This window comes from Coturnix japonica, chromosome 1 (assembly GCF_054131305.1).
Source record: "Coturnix japonica strain WE chromosome 1, WE-NBRP24, whole genome shotgun sequence".
Lineage (NCBI taxonomy): Eukaryota > Metazoa > Chordata > Aves > Galliformes > Phasianidae > Coturnix > Coturnix japonica.
This window is the reverse complement of record NC_140663.1, coordinates 52281903-52299385: the sequence shown is the minus strand read 5'-3', so window position 1 is coordinate 52299385 and position 17483 is coordinate 52281903. Positions and strand designations below refer to the sequence as shown.

General features: G+C 47.1%; 1 protein-coding gene across 4 annotated transcripts; it reads right to left on the bottom strand.

The window, feature by feature from the left end:
* Nucleotides 1–255: 255 nt before the first annotated feature.
* Nucleotides 256–17369, bottom strand: GTPBP1 (GTP binding protein 1). Of its 4 annotated transcripts, XM_085519866.1 has the most exons (14): nucleotides 16617–17369; nucleotides 15124–15236; nucleotides 13024–13135; nucleotides 10744–10924; nucleotides 9468–9816; nucleotides 8920–9043; nucleotides 6993–7107; nucleotides 6407–6551; nucleotides 6099–6281; nucleotides 5492–5627; nucleotides 4741–4919; nucleotides 4024–4221; nucleotides 2926–2967; nucleotides 256–2499 (listed from the first exon to the last, which is right to left on the bottom strand). In XM_085519866.1, exons 3-14 carry the CDS (start codon nucleotides 13127–13129, stop codon nucleotides 2407–2409), a joined length of 1851 nt encoding a protein of 616 aa, XP_085375992.1. In that variant the 5' UTR covers nucleotides 13130–13135; nucleotides 15124–15236; nucleotides 16617–17369; the 3' UTR covers nucleotides 256–2406. The 4 variants fall into 4 exon arrangements, with proteins under 4 accessions (XP_085375992.1, XP_015718805.1, XP_015718817.1 ...); XM_015863319.3 differs by lacking the exon at nucleotides 15124–15236 and having other exon boundaries at nucleotides 17160–17369; XM_015863331.3 differs by lacking the exons at nucleotides 15124–15236; nucleotides 16617–17369 and adding an exon at nucleotides 14928–15067.
* Nucleotides 17370–17483: the final 114 nt, after the last annotated feature.

Here is a 17483-nt window from a genome sequence, read left to right as displayed (position 1 = left end):
GAGCCTACGCTCACCAATTACAGCAGAATTAGTACGCTTGGCATTTCACCACCGAGAAGCACCAGCTCTTACACAAAGCAAATTCTGTAGGGGCTCAGCTACAGCACAATCCTCTGGACTTTGCTCCCTGCTGCAAGCACGGCCTCCCCTTGCAGCCAGCAAAAGCAAGCAGTGCCAGGTGAACATTATTGTGGCAGGCGGTGTTGGAGCTGCAAGCACTGCTTTTCCGGCAGGACAAAAAGCCACAAGGCAGCCTTTAACTCGGAACAAACCTTTGTAAAATTTATTTTATAGATCACACCAGCCCGAGTGATCTTTGAATGCTGGTCACAAAAGAGATCGCGCCGCTTCCTTCACCCAAACTGAAATTAAACCCTCTTCCAGTCTCGGCAGTCTCCTTCATTTGGAGCACAAGGAATGGAGAAAGAGAACACCGCCGCGGCCCTCTGCTCCCCATGGAAGCGGAGGGTGGTGAAATCTGATGCATTTGATGCTGCTACACAGGGCCAGGACGAAGGCAGCAGGCCCTCGCGCCCTTCTTAGCCACACTTCACACCCTCACAACGCAGGTGCTATTAGGTGTCGGAGCCGCCTATGGTTCCCCCCTCTCCAGGAGAGCGCTGGTGTTGAGGCACATAGCTGGGAAAGGATGGGCTGACCTCCCCGCTGCCACCCGTGCTCAGGCCGTTACAGTCTCTAAGGCAAAGTACCTCCTCTCCATGGTGTTCCTCAGCTCACCGCTCTGCTTAATGCTTTTGGAGTGCTGATATCCACAGCAGAAGATGAGCTTTTCCCTCGCTAGCCCTACTGCTTGCTCTCGCTTGGATGGCATTTGAGCCTACCTCCAAACTTGGCTTTCCAGCCTACCTGAAACCAAGCAGTGAATGGAACAAGCTCTACAATTCTAGCAAGAAACAGGAACAGCCCTCTGGAGTGGGACTGCAACTTTAAAAGTCTCTCTCCATGAGAAGTCTTCCACTGGGGAAGAAGGACCTCAAAGAAACTGAAGGTGACCACACCTGCCGGGGAGAGCAGCGATCTGCTGGTGTCCATCTCCTCCCTCCAGATGGCCCTGCACTCCCACCCACAGGGGGTAACTCCTGGCCTGCAGGCAGCCACCGAGGGGCTGAGTGAGAAGAGAGATGAGAACAAACGGGGAACTGATCGCTCACACAGCCTGGAGTTAGAAGACATGATATTGGTAATTCACAGAGCGTGCTTGCAGGGCCTTCCTGAAACTCAAATTTACCATTTACAGCTGAATTAATTCAATTAAAGGCAGAAAATTTACCACGCACTTCCAAACCTGAAAGTACTTCTCTAAGTTTGGTGCCTCTCTGGCCAAGAGGGGAGAAGACAAATCATATAATCCTTACCACAGCAAAGTTGGGCCAGTGAGTTCTAGAAAACGCTTAGGAAATCCTGGAGCAACCAAAATGAAGGGGAGGTCATCTTTACCTGGTGTCTGTTCCACCCGTGGGGTCTCTGTCCGTCGAGGTGAGAAGGCTTTTTCTCTGGCTCAAGGGACGGACTGAGTGCTCCTGCCCAATATTGTTAATACTGCTCATTGAGCTGCCATAGCCAAGAGAGGTGGGTAGGATTTGCTCCAAAATGTGCCCAACAGACAATAGGAAAAGCAGGGAAAAGGAAAAGCAAATCATTGCCCATTTATCTCTGTCTCTAAAAAAAAAATCTTAACTGCTACTACTGCATTTGAGAAGGATATTTAGTATGGGACTCCTCAACTTAAGATCAATAACTGCTTTCCAGTTTCCTTCCCTCTTAGACCTCCAGCTAATGAATTTTTTCTTACCATCATCTCATTCAAATCTCTGTCACTACGACCTAAAATTAAAACCACTTCCAAATAGAATATGATGGGGGAGAACTCGGAAATATATCTGGCATGTGGCCACAGCAGTGCAGAAGCAGTGCCATACAGACTCACCCTAAACAACGAGTTTTAACCACTGCAAGTCTGAAATTTCAGGTGTTTGACAGCCCCAGGATTTGAGATAGCATGTGAGAGAGAACAGCGAGTCCCGCAGCCAGAATGGGGTGAGGGAGGAGGGAGGCAGCTAACTGGCTCTTCTTGGCTCTATCCAGTCTCTCATCTTCATGCACACAAAATATAATAAAAACTAATAAGAATAAAAACTAAGCCCATGATGTACAAAAATGTGTCGACAGGGGGAGGAGGAAGGTGTCAGTAACTCAGTTCTGTGTCTTATCACCTTCATTAGCTTATAAGTTAATGTTCCTCTCCATCTTCTCCTTTGAGGAGGAAGGAAGATTCTTCTGCAGCCAGTCAGCTGGGATGGATTTTGGTTTGAGCTGCTCTGGATCTTTTGGATAAGAAATGAAAGGAAAGGGAGGAATTCCTCAGGAGGAGGGGGAGTAAGAAATTTAGCAGCCGCTGGCAGGAGTCACACAGGCTCCTTGAGACTTCACTTTATGGCGCTGACCTCCTCGCCGCCGACCTCCTCCTCCAACTTTTGACTGAAAAAACAATTAGAGACATCTTAGTATGCAGTGACCTCCACATCGGATCATCAACACAGCAGGAGTCCAAGACACACATCCAGGTACTGGGATGGTGGCTGTGACTGATTGGCTGCTTACTACTGCAGGAAGGAAAAAAGGCAGACACACCATGATGGAGGGAGCAACGAGGCAGACAAACATACTATGAAGTGTGGGCCTTTGAGCCAGGGAAGACCTGATTTCCCAGTGTTCTGGATGCTTAACTCCTAGAGGAGTCAGCAGGAGCCACAGAGCTCAGCATTTGGTCGACTGAATCTCAGATTCCCTTAGCTTTGTGGGGAATGGAAGGAGGGCCCCCCCTCCCAGCACTCCTGCTAATGTGACTCTGCCCCCAGACTCCAGCCAGCAAACCCACTATTCTCATTCAAAGTAGCCAAATACCTTGTTGCCCTCACGGATGTGGGGCTCTTCATCCAGTGCAGGCTGATGGGAAGCATCGAGGAGAGGGAGACAGGAATCAGCAAGAGCAAAAGCAACACAGACTCTCAGGGGGAGGGACAAAACAAGTGAGGAGCTTTTCCTATAACCACAGTGATTCCACAACAAGGTAACGCGCGATCAATAAGAAGCCACATGCATATACACAGGAAAGAACCTCTACCAGAGGACCCTCTTTCAGAAGTCAGCCTGGCTCAGAAGTCTGAGACTTGATCAATGGCAACTACTACAGTTAAAATTAAAAGGGAGAATGCTGACCAAGACTCTTGACAGCCAGTTTCTGAACCTTTTGCTGCTTACCAGGTAAATACAGTGAAAGAAGATCTGTGTAAGAAAACTGAAAAAATAACTCCTAAAGCTTGCAGGAGTTTTTGTTCCTTTCACAGCTGGGTATACTTGGAAAAAAAAACAAGCTGAGAAGTCCTAACCAACAAGGCAAGTTGGACAAACCTGTCTAGAAAGCAAAAGGCCTTTCCTTAGAATCATAACATATCCCAAGCTGGAAGGGATCCATAAGGATCACCAAGTACAACTCCTGGCTCCAGAAAGGAGCATCAAAAAAACAGACTGTACCCTTCTCCTTGGATACCTCCATCTTCTTTCCATGAGCTGTGCCTGATACCATCACTTGTGTTGCAGTTTCCCTAGAGGGGATGCTCCATCTCTCATTCAGAGATCCATTCTATGAGTGTTTGGTTTTTTTGCTACTTCAGCTACTGGGCACATGCAAGAACTTTTCCATCATGACCACAGTCAAGTAGAGCAATGTTGCAAAGTGGGGTTACACAGCCTTACTCCCGAGGTCCAATTTTAATTGTCCCAGGCTCCAACACTTCTTGCTGCTGGAATGTCAGCCATAAAGCGTCATCCAGTCATCAGATAATTCTGATTTTTGCCTTGAGACTATTTATATTTCCATTTGCTTCTGCCACACGTGTCTCAAGGTGAGTGCAATGAGAGAATAACTAAAGCATCTTTCCTCCAACAGCCGGAAAACAGGCTGCAAAGAGCTATAAAGGACAAGCTGCTCCCCTCACTTACCGATGGCTGCAGGGCGGTCGGTGTTGGTGGTGCTGCGGCTGTTGAGGGGGGCTCGTCCCCCACCAGTGGGCCCCCAGTTGCCATCCCAACTGGAGGAACACCATCCTCTCGTTTTGTAAGAGCTCCTTTCTTTGTTGACTGCATCTTGATCTGCTGTGGCTTGGAGTTCATTGGGGAGTTATTGGTGGTCTGGAGTAACTGCATATCACAAAGGGAGAGGACAAAAGCAACGTTAAAATTGCTAGGCCAATCTGTTAAGGTTCAGCGCCATTTTTGAAACAAAAAACAAACCAGAAAAAGGAGAATTAATAATCAACAGATACTGGGAAAAGAATGCAGTCAACATTCTGTTCAAAGAAATCCTCATCTGCCCTCCAGAATCCCTATGGGGCTGAAAGCGCCACTCAGATGAGATGCCACTCAGACCTCCACCATATGAATCAAAGGGACCAGCTGGAAGCCCTCAGAAAGAGATTAAGCCTTAAGAACCAGAGGTGTTTGGGCTACCCCCTACCTTCTCATCACCTCATTAGTACCAGCTAAGACCCACCACACGGCAAAGCATACTGGTCATCTGCAACCCACGTCAGGACTGACATCCGTGATTGAATGACAGCCTCTTCCCTCAATTCTCCAGATCTATCGGGATTCTCCTGCTGGTTTCTCAGCAACACAAGTAGCTAATGGGAAAAAAGAGTCAGGCTCTTTGGCCTTTACCTTAGTGATGGTACCCACAGCTTTGGTACGGCCTTCACGGAAGACCAGGCGCTGGTCTATATGCAAATACTCCGGGGTTTTGATGAAGCGAAAGTGCACTGTAGCTTTGTCCCCTGTCCGCAGGCAGTCCTTGTCCATACTGAGAATTGTGGCTGTCTGACGGATGCTGCCACAATGCACTGTGAATGTAATGCACAAAAAGCTTTCAACAAATGGTGTCATTAGAGGAATAAGCTTCAGAAAGACATCTAAGGCAGCTCGTGCTACTTTAAAACTAACGGTGCTGAGTTTGGTATGTGATAATCAACTCTGTACCACAGACTATATGCGTCACACATCTGCCTTTGTTCAGTGCTCAAAGAGAAAACACGTATGAGATAGAACAGTTGCCTTTGGATGGAAACTTAATGAAGCACCCTGAACAGAATCCTACACACCATGCAGCTGGGCTAGAAGGCCAGACCCAAAATGAGCCTATCTACAGTAGAAGGTTAAGAATCTTTACACCATGGAGATATAGCTCAGGCAGGCTACAAAAACAGTTGGAGTCACAGATCTCCTTTTTACATATTTATCCCCATTACTCTTCTCAGTCTCTTCCCTCCTGTTTCTCTAATAGATTGTTGGGACAGTAAGGGCAAAAACTCAGGCTTCTATTAATGTTAACACAGACATCAGGACTGAAAAGACTAAAGCTGAAGTAAACTACTACCACTAGGAAACACAGCTGAGGCTGCACTCTAACACATACCCATGGCCTGATACCGTGGGCTGATGGTGGTGGGGTGATGGAGCACCAGAATCTCTGCTTCAAACTCCCATGATGCTTGTGGATTCAGGCGGGGTGACACCATTACCATTCCTTTCCGGATAGAAGAACGCTTGATCTGAAAAGCAAAGACCCAAAAAAAATCTTCAGCATGACTCTCTGGAGAAGAAATTCCCTTCTCTGGATGATGTCATCCAGAGGGATTTCATAGATATTAACTCATGCACACAAAAAGGCAAAACAAGTACAATTCAACAGTAGGCAACAATGTTATGCAAAGGTTGCAAAAATCAAGTTCAGCAGAAATTTCTGAGGACATCTTACTTAGAAACACTCATGCCGTTGCAGCACAGAGAATTTTCTTGCTTTGTTACATATCTCCAATACTATTCCTCATTGTCTTGGGTCCCACTGCTCTAGCCTGGCACCTGTCAGGTGGAACATGGGACCTACAGGGTTTCTACAGCATTTTACTGTGCCACAGAACGAGGAAGCTGAGATTCACGGTCCAATAGCGGCTGATCTTCAAGAGCACTCTGAAATTATGGGGGTAGATTCTATTCTGGGGGTCCTGAGCAGATCATCTCACCTTCTTCAAAGCAAAGGAGGCGGTCTGGCCTCCCCGCACTTCTTTGACAGGCATTCTCTTGCGGTGGATGGATTTGACAGCAATAGGCAGGAAGTTGCCAAGCGGATCCGGCCCCAGCAGCAAGGTGTCATTCAGCTTGATTAGGCCTCTCAGCGTCGTCCCAGACACAACCGTTCCTACACCCTGTGTCAGAAAACAAACACCAACCACACTCGCAGATGAGCTCTAGAACATCCTTCCCTAGGGATGATACCCGCTTTAACCTAAAACACACAGAGGAAAATTGCTCCAAACGCCAAGTCCCTTACCGGGACAGAGTAAGTATCATCTATCTGGAATTCTGCTGGTTCTTCTTCCCTGTAACTGGTCCGTGGAGACAAGAGATTAAGAAACATCTTCAGCAAATCTAGGTTCTCCCCAGTGACATTCGAGATCTGGAAAATTGGACACATCCTGTAAAGGGAAATTGATGAAAATTGAGTTAGTTTGCCTCCCTGCCTGGGATTCCGCATGTAGGGAGACATCCAAAGTCCTGGACTGTATTCAACACACAGTGCTAGGAAGGGAGAGACTGGCAAGCAGTCAGACGCACAACACCCCATCTCTGAAACCCTACAACACTGCCTCTGCCTTCTAATGGCATTCAGGAAAAAGTGTAAGGTTCCAGGACTGAAGGAAGTTGAGTACCCTACGGACTGTTCAGAAACAGCCTATCATTTCTGCCTCAGAGGGGAGCAACAAGCAGGTCAATCTTAGAACACACTCTTACGGAATCAACACACCACATGGCAAACACAACCTGAACACATCTAGACAACAGGACTCTCTCTGAACCTTCTCACCCAGTCTCCAGACAGGATTGAAAGAGAAACAACTCTCTTCTACTCCCATTACCTCTCTGAGCTGAAGTTGGAGGCTGTTACAATGACATCATCCTTGCTCTGAACCAGCACGGGAATCTTCCTGCACCCTGGGGACTTCAGCAGTCGCTGTAACAGCTTCAGGGTTTCTTAAAGGGTGAAATGAATATTGTTAGGGCAGCATCTCCCGCCTTTACAAATCACTTTTGCTGGCTTTCCCGAAGGGAGGCTGGCACTCTTGCACAAACAGACAGGAGAAGATGGCCAAAAGTGTGTGAGTGCTACTGTGAGTTTGCTACAGCCAAGATGGGATTTAGGAGCTATTCCATCTTCTATTTCATGCCTGCTGCCAAGCGACAGACAGATATTTGCAGCTACAAGTGCAATGTGGTGAAGTACAAGTTTTATAGCTGTCTATTAAGGAGCTGTAAGTAGTTATAAAATACTTCCTCTTCCTAGAAAGGCTTTCTCATACCAGAGAATATGTGAATTAGAAATCAATTTTGACCAAACAAACCTCAAAAGCCTTTGGCTGACAACTGATCTACCACAGAAGATCAGAGAAGCATAAAAAGGGTAAAGATCATCTCTAAAAACTATGACAACATAGACCCAGGTGTAACAGTTTTCAGACAAATCTCCCAGCTTTGAATTCTTCCCTTTTTCATTTATATTCTAAGGCTCCTACCTGTCCTCCAGCAGAGGCAATACCTGATGTACTAACATCAGTTTCCTGCAAAGTGCCTTATAACACAAGGGGAAAAAACAAAAGGCTGATATGGGTTTAAAAGAGTAAATCATTCAATTGTCATCCAATTAAATGGTTTTTGTGAACCAACAATTGCCTATGGGAGGGTAATGTTTTGGATACAAAGACAAATATCTAATCATGCCATCTGCTCCTCACAGATACATTCGAGCCAAACCTTGTGTCTATTTAATTTAAACAGAACATGACACAAGGGAGGCTTCTCCCAAGAGCAGCTCTTCTCTCCTCACTGAGCCAAACATTCCCCTTCCTTCCCAGTCATTATATTATTAGTCAGGCCTTGCGTTTATTTCACAAACCTATTATAGAAATATTCAAATGATCTTTTGATCACATGCTTCTGTTGCCCTGAAACACACTCAGGATTTTTACTAAAACAAGGTGGCTGCAGACAGTACTGGGAGCACCCACTTTCCTGATCCAAAGGACTGCTTAGTAAATAAACAAAGCATCACTCCAATTAACCACAGCACAACACACCAGGGGGATTTTAAAGGTGAGAACTAGCCACACCCTGAAAAAAATGTCATGCAGTTTAAAGGGCCACTGCTGGGGTCCCAAGGAACTTGTTAGCCCCTGCTGCTCATTGCCATCCTTTGCCTGTGCCTTTGCCAGACCTGCTACACATATGTGGCTGCCTTGAACTGTGATTTCCTGCATGTTGGTTAGTTGGTCAGACAAAGGAAGGTGCTGCTGAAGTGACGCCAGCATATCTGAGAAGTGCCCAAGTAAGCAGGACGCAATAAGCAGCTGTGCCCTTTGCCTAGCAGCTGCTAGAGAACAAGACTGACCATGGCTTAAGATCACATCCAAACTGTGGGTAAGAAGCAGCAAATTCAAGACAACTTCCAGACTTTCTCTCCAGGCTTGAATAGCCACAGAGAAAAGAAAAACCACAGCCCTACCTGCACACTTTTCCCCTTGGAGCTCAGTTAAACAAAATCCTATAGCAGTCAATTTTTTTGTTGCTCAGCTGAGCCCCTCCTGTCAGGGTCACTCTGAAAAGTGACTACAAGCAAACCGCCTTGCAAATGGGCAAGGGAAATAAAAAGTTTAGATTTCTTTAAGGTGTTTAAGATGCGGTTAAAGCCAAACAAAGCAACTTTCTCCTGGCAATGATTCCTCAACCTAAATGGAGGACTGTGGCACATTCAGAAGGAACATGCCTGGAGAGAGAGCACGTAGGACTTACCTTGGAGGATATTGGCTGGACACATGTCTATCTTGGTCACCACAACAAAGACAGGAACATTGAGTGCAAGTGCCAGTCCCAAGTGCTCCTTGGTCATTCCCACAATCCCAGCATTACTGCCAACCTACATCAAATACAAGATACATGGATGTCAGTGCTCCTCCTTTAGTAAGCTGGGTTAGAGAATGTCTTGCATCACACACACAGTAGGCTGTGGCCAGCTTGTAGATGTGGCAGTGGAATCACACGAGGAGACTACTCACTTCAAATGCTTGCAGATACTGGCTAAGAAATCATTTCTCCACAGCTCTAACAAGGTGCTCTGGAGTCTAGAAAGCATTCAATTGCCAAGAATCATACATCTTGGACCTCTTTGTGACTGACAGTCCTGGGGAACCTGTCACAGAATCCTGCCTAGATACCCCTGGCAGCAGTTCCTCTCCACGCCAGGGAGATGCTGCCTCCCCCCACAACCCACAGGGACCTTACAGGAGAAAGAAGTTGAGGCTGTAAAGCTGCAGGTACAACAGATCTTTCTTGCTACCTACCATAAGCATGCAGAAGTCAGGTAAATGGCCGGTCATGCCAAAGACGGTGGTTTTCAGGTATTTCTCATGACCAGCCAGGTCAATGAAAGTAATGACCTTGGTGGATTTCTCGCAGATCTTTGTCCACTCCAAGCTGCCACCGTGGCTGTCAGGCTTGTTCACCACGTTGCCCTCACTGTCGAAGCCCAGGATGTCATTGCCCACGCTGCTGGTGCGGCCTGACTCAATCTCATGCTTATGGCGGAAGAGCTTTTGCCGAGCAAAGCCTCGACCGTTGTCGAGCTCACCATGTGTTAGGACACCCAGCAAGGTGCTCTTTCCTGCATCCACATTGCCAACCACTGCTACCCTGAAAGGGAAAGAGGAGCCTGTCAAAATCTGATATCTGAAGCTACAAACTCCAAACACCACTGCTCCTGCCAGTAGTTTCTTCTCCCTAACCAAACAGAAATATAAAAACATTGGACCCCTACAAGCAGAGCAGAGACTCTTTCATAATTCCCAGTTATCAGGGAACATCTCAAGCTCTGGGGTCTGAGAAGTAGAAGATTGATGGAACATGTCACTGATGCTCAGGATTTAGAGCGTTGAATCCAGAACTGCTTGGTGGTTATACAGAATATCTCTTCTTTCAACTCCTAGTCTCTGCAGTCAAACACAGGTGCTGTAGCAGTTCAAAAATCTAAATCTCAGCTTGGGCTAGAATCCCTCCACTATTTTTGTATTCTTCATGTTGCAATAGCACCATATGCAAGAGAGAAAAGAGAAATATAAGCTGCTGTTCCTGGAAAAGGCAAAACCCGAAGAACAATGAAACCTACTCGGAGAAGACTCTTCCTTACAGCAGTCCCCTTCCTGTTTCTGATAAAGGTGATGATTATGGCCGTTGGCTAATGGTGGAAATCCATTCTATCCAAGGCCAGACAGATTCTGAAGTCAAACTCCACAAGCTATTAGATATCCACTAAAAGGCGATCAGAATCATCAGTCTTGGGGTAGAAGAAAATCCTGATGGAATTCTAGCACAAATATCCCCACACTATCATCCAAACAACAGTTCCCAGCTATACAGAGGTAAATCTCTATAATTTGTGTGCAAAAAAAGACAGCAATAACAACAAAAAAGAGATTTCATTAGCAAGGAGTGGTCGAGCTTTGCTGGGCAGCGACAACACCTAGACTCAAACCAGCGTTGCTGGCTCAGCATCACAGAGTGCTCACAGGGTAAGAATGCAGCAGGGCTGCTGACTAAACTTGTCTCCACCCGGCTCCTCACCTGACCTCCAGGAAGTCGTTGTCACCCACACGTTTCCGAACCAGGTAGTCCTGCACCTTGCCCCCTGCCTCTTGGTGCTCCCGCAGGAGGATCACGTCAGCTTCGATCTGCTCGGCCATGCTCTTCAGTGTGGCATAGGATGCTTCCATGTCTGCCTCGCTCAGACCATATTCGGTTCCATCTGGTGGAGGAGACAAAGGACAGTCTGTGAGCACCACTGTGCAACAGCCAGCAGCAGTTTCATCCTGCTTGGCACTTTCATACCCATCAGGGCTCACATGTGAACCAGAGACATCAACTGTGTCAACAGAATAAACATCCTTTGCCAAAGAGAATAAAGGATTATCTATTTTAAGTCTTAAAATATATTAGAAACGCATAATCTTTCACCAAAGAGAGCTTTCCTTGCTATTACCACAAACAATAAACTCCTTCAGTCTGATAGAGAATCTCCACTCATGCTGTAATAGAGGAAAAAACCATTAAAAAAATGAAAGCTCTGACTGGAATATCATCATGGTTAACCAGTGAATGTGGAAGCAATTTAAGCTATCAGCTTACTTCAGGAAAAAACACACACCGACTCTACTTTTCTGCAAATCTGGCCTGTGCAGTAATTCCTTTGGCCCCCATATGCTCCAGTTAAATCAAGGTTTTTGGCCTGTCTCACTGCCTTCATCCTTGCACTTGGAAGAAATGCTGACAAGTTCACCAGACAGGGGAAAAAAAGAATGAGGCGCTCTTGCTTCTTTCTGTACAGCTCACCCCAAAAAAGGGCTGTCAGAGAAAGCCAGTGGCAACCACTCAGCCACTTGAAAGGCCACCAGAGCTCTCAGCTATTCTCCTACGCCAGGTACTCAGAAGCCGCACAGATCTCAGGCCAGAATCTCCTCTGTGGGACAAAAACAACCAGCCAAAAACAAAAGCAAAGGTGGAGTGACACATAGCACCTGGATGACCAAAATTATTGCTGTGCAGTCATTTATATGCACAGCTGACTCATCTGCTGGTAACTGCACTTTGCATAGACTAATCAGCACTTCAGTCACTGCACAGCTTTACAACACACAGAGCTGCTGGGCAGTTTTTCATAAGCAAACTAAGAAGTTGTGGAGATGGTAGGAAAAACAAGAAGCACCATAGTTCAGGTTCTGGGTCATAGAAGGGAACAAGGAGCAGAGAATGGAAGTAACAGCTAAGGGAGAACAGGTATTTGTCAATACTGATAAGGCAGCCTTCCCTGACCTCTCAGTCATCACACCCACCATATTCAAAATCACAGACACTCCAAAGGGAAAGAGAAAGTGGAGGGATATCTTCTTTTTCCTTCTTCTATTGGATGCTGTTTCCAATAGCCCTGATCTACAGAAAAGAACCCCATCTCCCTCAGCTATGCAGTATCCTGAAATAAAGCCAGATGTTTTATTTCCAGTTTTAAGCAACAAATACCTATTTTAAGTACAACATTGCAACAGTAACCTGTTAACACACCCATAAGTTGTTCTAGAAGAGAAAGTACTGACTAGCCTGACTAGCTAGATCTCCCTGTCGTTGTGGTTATCAGGAAGACCAAGGGCTCAGAATATGCTTGGGAAGCTTGTCTGGACAAAGAAAAGCATTCCCTTGGAATAGGCTGCATGACCACTGCCCATCTAATCCTGGCTTCTTTTCTATGTTGGCTGCTTTGTAAGACACGAAGAAAATCTGAAAAGCAAACAGTGCTGAGGTAGCACAATTCCCTCCATTACTGCAGCCAACCCTAACACTGATTGCCACGGTTTTACATTCTTCCTCAGGCATAGTAACCAGTAGAACATTTGCCTCCAACTAGATATTCAATAGATATTTAGCATACTTTAAGTACATCTTCAGCCTTATGACAGAGACAGACAACTCATTTTGCATTCACAAATTAGCATTTCAAAACAAGACCACGCACAGTACTATTTTATCAGCATCAGATGGGAACGTTCCAGTCACGAAGAAGAACAAAAAAGGTAGCCCACCCTAAACTGCTAAAACCTGCAAAGGCCAACACGTGCAGTCACAGCTGAGTGAATGAGACACAAAGACCTCACATTCAGAAAAGGCAAACCTCCCTTTCCAGAGTAAAGGCACACACTAACAAAGAATCTGTATGGTTTTATGCAAGGAGTACATAAGATGGCCAACTGCTACACTTAAGGAAGGTTTCCATTTTATTTTGGAGAAGTATCATCTTCAACAGCAATCACAGATGTTATGATTTTCCTGTTTTCTCTTGTTATCAGCCGTACTGACCTGATCCCTGCCCGATGACATAGATGGTCTCCCCGCATCCCTCATCGATCCTCTCCGACATCTGCCGCAGCAAACTGTCGTACTGCTCGGAGGTCGGGCTCACCATCACCAGCTGGAAAAGAGATTACATATCCAACATGCAGATGTCAAGGTTAAAAATAAAAGTCTAAACCTACTTCCGCTATGAGGACAATCAAACAGTGTGCTTTATTGAAAGATGAAGGCTCTTTTCCAAGGACCGCTTTCTGGCTTTGTGTATATATGTGGCTGGTTTTTTAGGACAGCTTTGCTGGCAACTATTTCCTTGTGACACTACACGAGACGATTAGCCGGAGCTCAGAGCTCATTTACATGGCAAGGTTTACTTCAAAGCAAGTAAGAATACCAAGCATCTCATTTTGAAGCAACCAATGTTTAAAAGCCACATGCAAGTGAACATCCCACTTCGACTTCCGTGTAATACCTGTTTCCACGCAAGAAAAGCACAAAGGGGATGAGGGATTTCCTCCAAACAAACACCACAGGTGGGTACTTCTGCTGCTCCTACAGAACAGGAAGCTCTGCAGACCCACTGATATGCAGACACACACAAGCAGCAAAACCAAGAGCTCCATAGGCACGCACTGCTATGCCACCTTACAGCACTCCATGAAATCCATACCTGTGCCAGCTGCTCTTACGTACACGTTTCAAAAGCACAGCCAGAAAGATATATTTCACTCCACTGTGCATCCAGACCAGAGTAAACTGGTGCTAGATTTCTCTAAAGCATATGGCTTACAGCAGCTCACGGTCTTTACATCTGACCTCAAACAGCCTGACTTGCTGGCACAGCTAACAAAACACATATTCAGCTTTTGCCACCTGCTGCTACATAGGTGATAAAGTCCTTTGTTAGAAATCTGGACCATAAAGGATCATAACACTTGGGCAGCTTTCAAAACTGCAGCAGTGTGCACATCTGGAAAAACAGAGCATGGATAGCAAGTGCTAACAAGAGGGCTTAAGGCAGCCAAAGCAATGCCTTCCTCAGATCTTAACAGTAGCACAGAACACCACTATTTGTGCAAGGGACAGCGAGCTGAGAGACAACCACCTTCATGTACTTGCGTGCACTACCTAAGGCTTTGAACTGCTTAGTATGGTCTGCAAAGCAGCGCAGGTAGTAAAGTTCTCTGATGTGCTAGGCCACAGTTTTTCTCTATTGCACTATAAAGCACTGAGTTTTGCATTTATTACTGGTCTGTTCTGGTTTTGTTTTGTTTTGTTTTGTTTTTTTGAGGAAATCACTGGATGTATTAAGAGGAGAATCAGAATCTGCTGAGAGGTTTGAGCAGGACAGGAATGAAGGGCTGTGTGTTGACACGTAGGGTTTGTTTTGTACAGTGAGCACTTTCAGGAACTCCTGGCAAACCATCTCACCGCTCAGGCTTGTGAACCAGGACAGGTCAGGAACACAGGAAAATCTATTAAATAGGTGGTTATATCCATTAAAATCAGTAAACAGGGGCCATCAGCACATAAGCACGCTAAGTTCCATTTCTTCAAGTCTCAGCACCAGCTTCATTCTTCTACAAGTCTGAATGCTTCAGTAGTGTGTTGACTAAAGTACCAGGGGCGCTTCAGCCAAGCAGCTCACTGCAGCCCTTCCTCACAGTGCTGGGCAGGAGGGCTGTGAGCTCACAGAGCACAGTACTTGCACATGTTCAGACTGCACAGATCAGAACACTGTTCGCCATCAGCAGTGGTGATGCTGAAAGATGTTCCAGGCACTACACCGCTGCCCTGAATAGCAGGAGTCCTTCAAAGCCTCCCCCAGGGTAACAAAGTTTGCAGATGATATGATTTAGTGGGGTGTCAAGAGGAGGAAGAATAGATCAAGCAGTAGCTTTAGTGGGTCAGACCTTTCAGTGGTGTTCAGCATTTCTTGTGGCTGCTTCTGCTGCCTGCAGCCACCAGCCAGTTCTCCATTGTTCTAGCTCACTGCAACGCTTCACTCGGTGTTCTGAAGATCCCTTCTTGGTCAAAGAGAGGCTCTCTATGTTTGTTTGTTTTCTTTTCCCACCTTTGAGAAATCCCATCTATGCCTGTATTACATACTCTCTTGTTTTCCAGGTTTTCATCAAGCCAAACATTGTCATTTTTGTTCTTTCAGCTTTGCTGGACATGGAGCAGTCTGCAGAAGTCATGCAGGTCTAGCAATCTCACAATTCCTACAGGGCAAAAAAGCAAAAACCAGTTATTGTTCTATTCTCGTGACAGCAACAAGAAACATAGCTCACAAATTTGAGATGCCATCTCCAAAGTTCCAACCCAATGTCTGGGGAGTGGTCACGTTTCCCACCTTTCCTCTGACAAGCTCTGGGCTTAACACACACTGGAGATGGGCAGCAGTTACAGCTGGATGAGGTGATTCCAAGGGGCAAGCAGACTGCACTCTGCATTGCCCATCAGCAAGAAGGATGCCATAACCAATGAACAGCAATGTAAAGCTTCTGTTGAGATCAAGCTAAGGTTATAGTATGAATACTTCACAGGCAGTCCTAAGGAAAGATACATCCCCTACCCACAAGGTGAGCAAACTATAAAGGTTAAAGGCAAAACAAATACTAAGGAGCATGCAGTGCTGCTCTACTAGTATGACACAGTCAGACGTTTGGCTGGGAGGTTACCACGAACCACTGAGAAGTCAGGGCAAAGACAACCCAGCCCTGTGACATTTCAATCTCACACCAACACCTTCCATAACATCATAGTTTACTTCCTATTTCCTGTAGACAGACATACTTTGAGTGTTACTAATGTTCTGTTGTCAGCGTAGAATTAATGTATAATAACTTAAAAAATTTTGCTTCACTAATAGCTTTGTGAGATTTGTTTTTGACCTAAAAGATAATTACTACTGCAGTGTACTAGTCTTGAAGGAAAAAGAAGCATCTACTAAAATTAATGTGATAATGGATTTGTGCTGATGAATGGAACTGTTTGCTTGATCAACTGATGAAGTACATGTGCTTGATAAGAAATCCCCCAGCACTGTTCTCTATGAAGAGCAGAACTCACCGCAAAGACACTGGGGAGGGGAATGGGAGAGAAGTGTGTCAGACAGCAAACAGCTGGGTCAGAGTGGGACAGAAAGCCAGCAAACTAACTGCAGTGGGAATCACTGTTTTAAGCAGGAAGTGGTGAGAAGTAATTCAGCTGGAAAGCAGAGAAATGGGGGGTGGGGAAGAGGCCAAGTTAGCTCCTGTGTTCACACCATATGGGAGACTGCTGTTTTGAGAACAGAGAATGGGAGATAGGGTAGAGCTCACAGCCTTAACACTCGGCCAAGACAGAGATCGTACAATCATTTGTGTTGGGAAAGATCTCTAAGATCACCTGGTCCATCCGCCAGCCCATCCCCACCATGCCCACTGCCCACATCCCTCAGTGCCACATCCACGCGGCTCTGGAACACCTCCAGGGACGGTGACTGCACCACCTCCCTGGGCAGCCTGTGCCATTGCAGCACCACTTTGAGAAAGAAGGGCAGCAGGTGTATAGTGCTGTGTGGAGAAGCCAGTGGTAATAAAGGTCAAAACAACGCTCACCTGTCATTTCCTCTTTGCCTGCAGGTGTCTGGGAGCTGATGGCTGGCTGCTGACACCAATGGAAGCAGCAGGAGAAGAGCTTTCCTCCCTCTTGGTCAGAGCTGCGGGCGGTTCCCAGCTGTCAGGATGGGTGACAGCCCTCGGAGACGTCCTGCGCGCTGCTCCACGCCGGTCATATCCAACACAAAGCACACACACGTACACAGGTCGGTGCTGGCATCCGGTATCCACACCTCGCCCAGCTTGCTCAGACACAAACAGGTGGCCCAGCGGACGCCGAAGTTTTGATGCTCATCCTTCGCTTCCTTACAGGATATCTTCCGAGCGTTCAGTACCGCGCTCAGCCGTTCCCTCACAGGTTCCTACAGCCCCTGCTCGCTCCCATTGAGGGGCCGGGCCCTCGGAGCGGAGTGTTACAGCGAGCAGCCGAACGGGACGGAACTCGAGGAGCCCACGCAGGGTTCCCGCTATCTGTACCAACCCCTCCCCGCCGGACAGGGCCCTGTGACAGAAGGCCCGGCCCCTGCCCACCCTCGGGCCTACCTTGCTGGTGAGATCGATCTCGGGCTCTCCGTTGAGCGCCTCACCGTCCTCCGCCTCGAAAGAAGAGCGCAAGGAGCAGGCGGCCGCCGCCAAGCGAGGCCTGCCGCCCGGAGAGCCGGGCTCCGGGGCGAACATACAGGCCGGCACCGGGGAGCCCCCCGCCGGGGAGCGGCTCCGCTCCGCCGCCGCCATCTTCCCTGCCCCGGCCCCTCCGCCCCCGCCCCGGGAGGCGCGGAGGCCACGCCCACCGCCCGCCAACGACGGACAGCCAATGGGAGAGCGGGTGGGACGGCAAGGAGCGCGGAGTCAAAGCGGCGGTGGGCG

Excerpts from the sequence above, each read along its gene's own strand:
- GTPBP1 (XM_015863319.3), bottom strand. The coding sequence starts at position 17,351 with ATGGCGGCGGCGGAGCGGAGCCGCTCCCCGGCGGGGGGCTCCCCGGTG. Across the intron at positions 2,968-4,023 it reads CGACCGCCCTGCAGCCATCG|CCTGCACTGGATGAAGAGCC; the intron begins GTAAGTGAGGGG and ends GCTTCCCATCAG. Across the intron at positions 2,500-2,925 it reads ACATCCGTGAGGGCAACAAG|TCAAAAGTTGGAGGAGGAGG; the intron begins GTATTTGGCTAC and ends TTGTTTTTTCAG.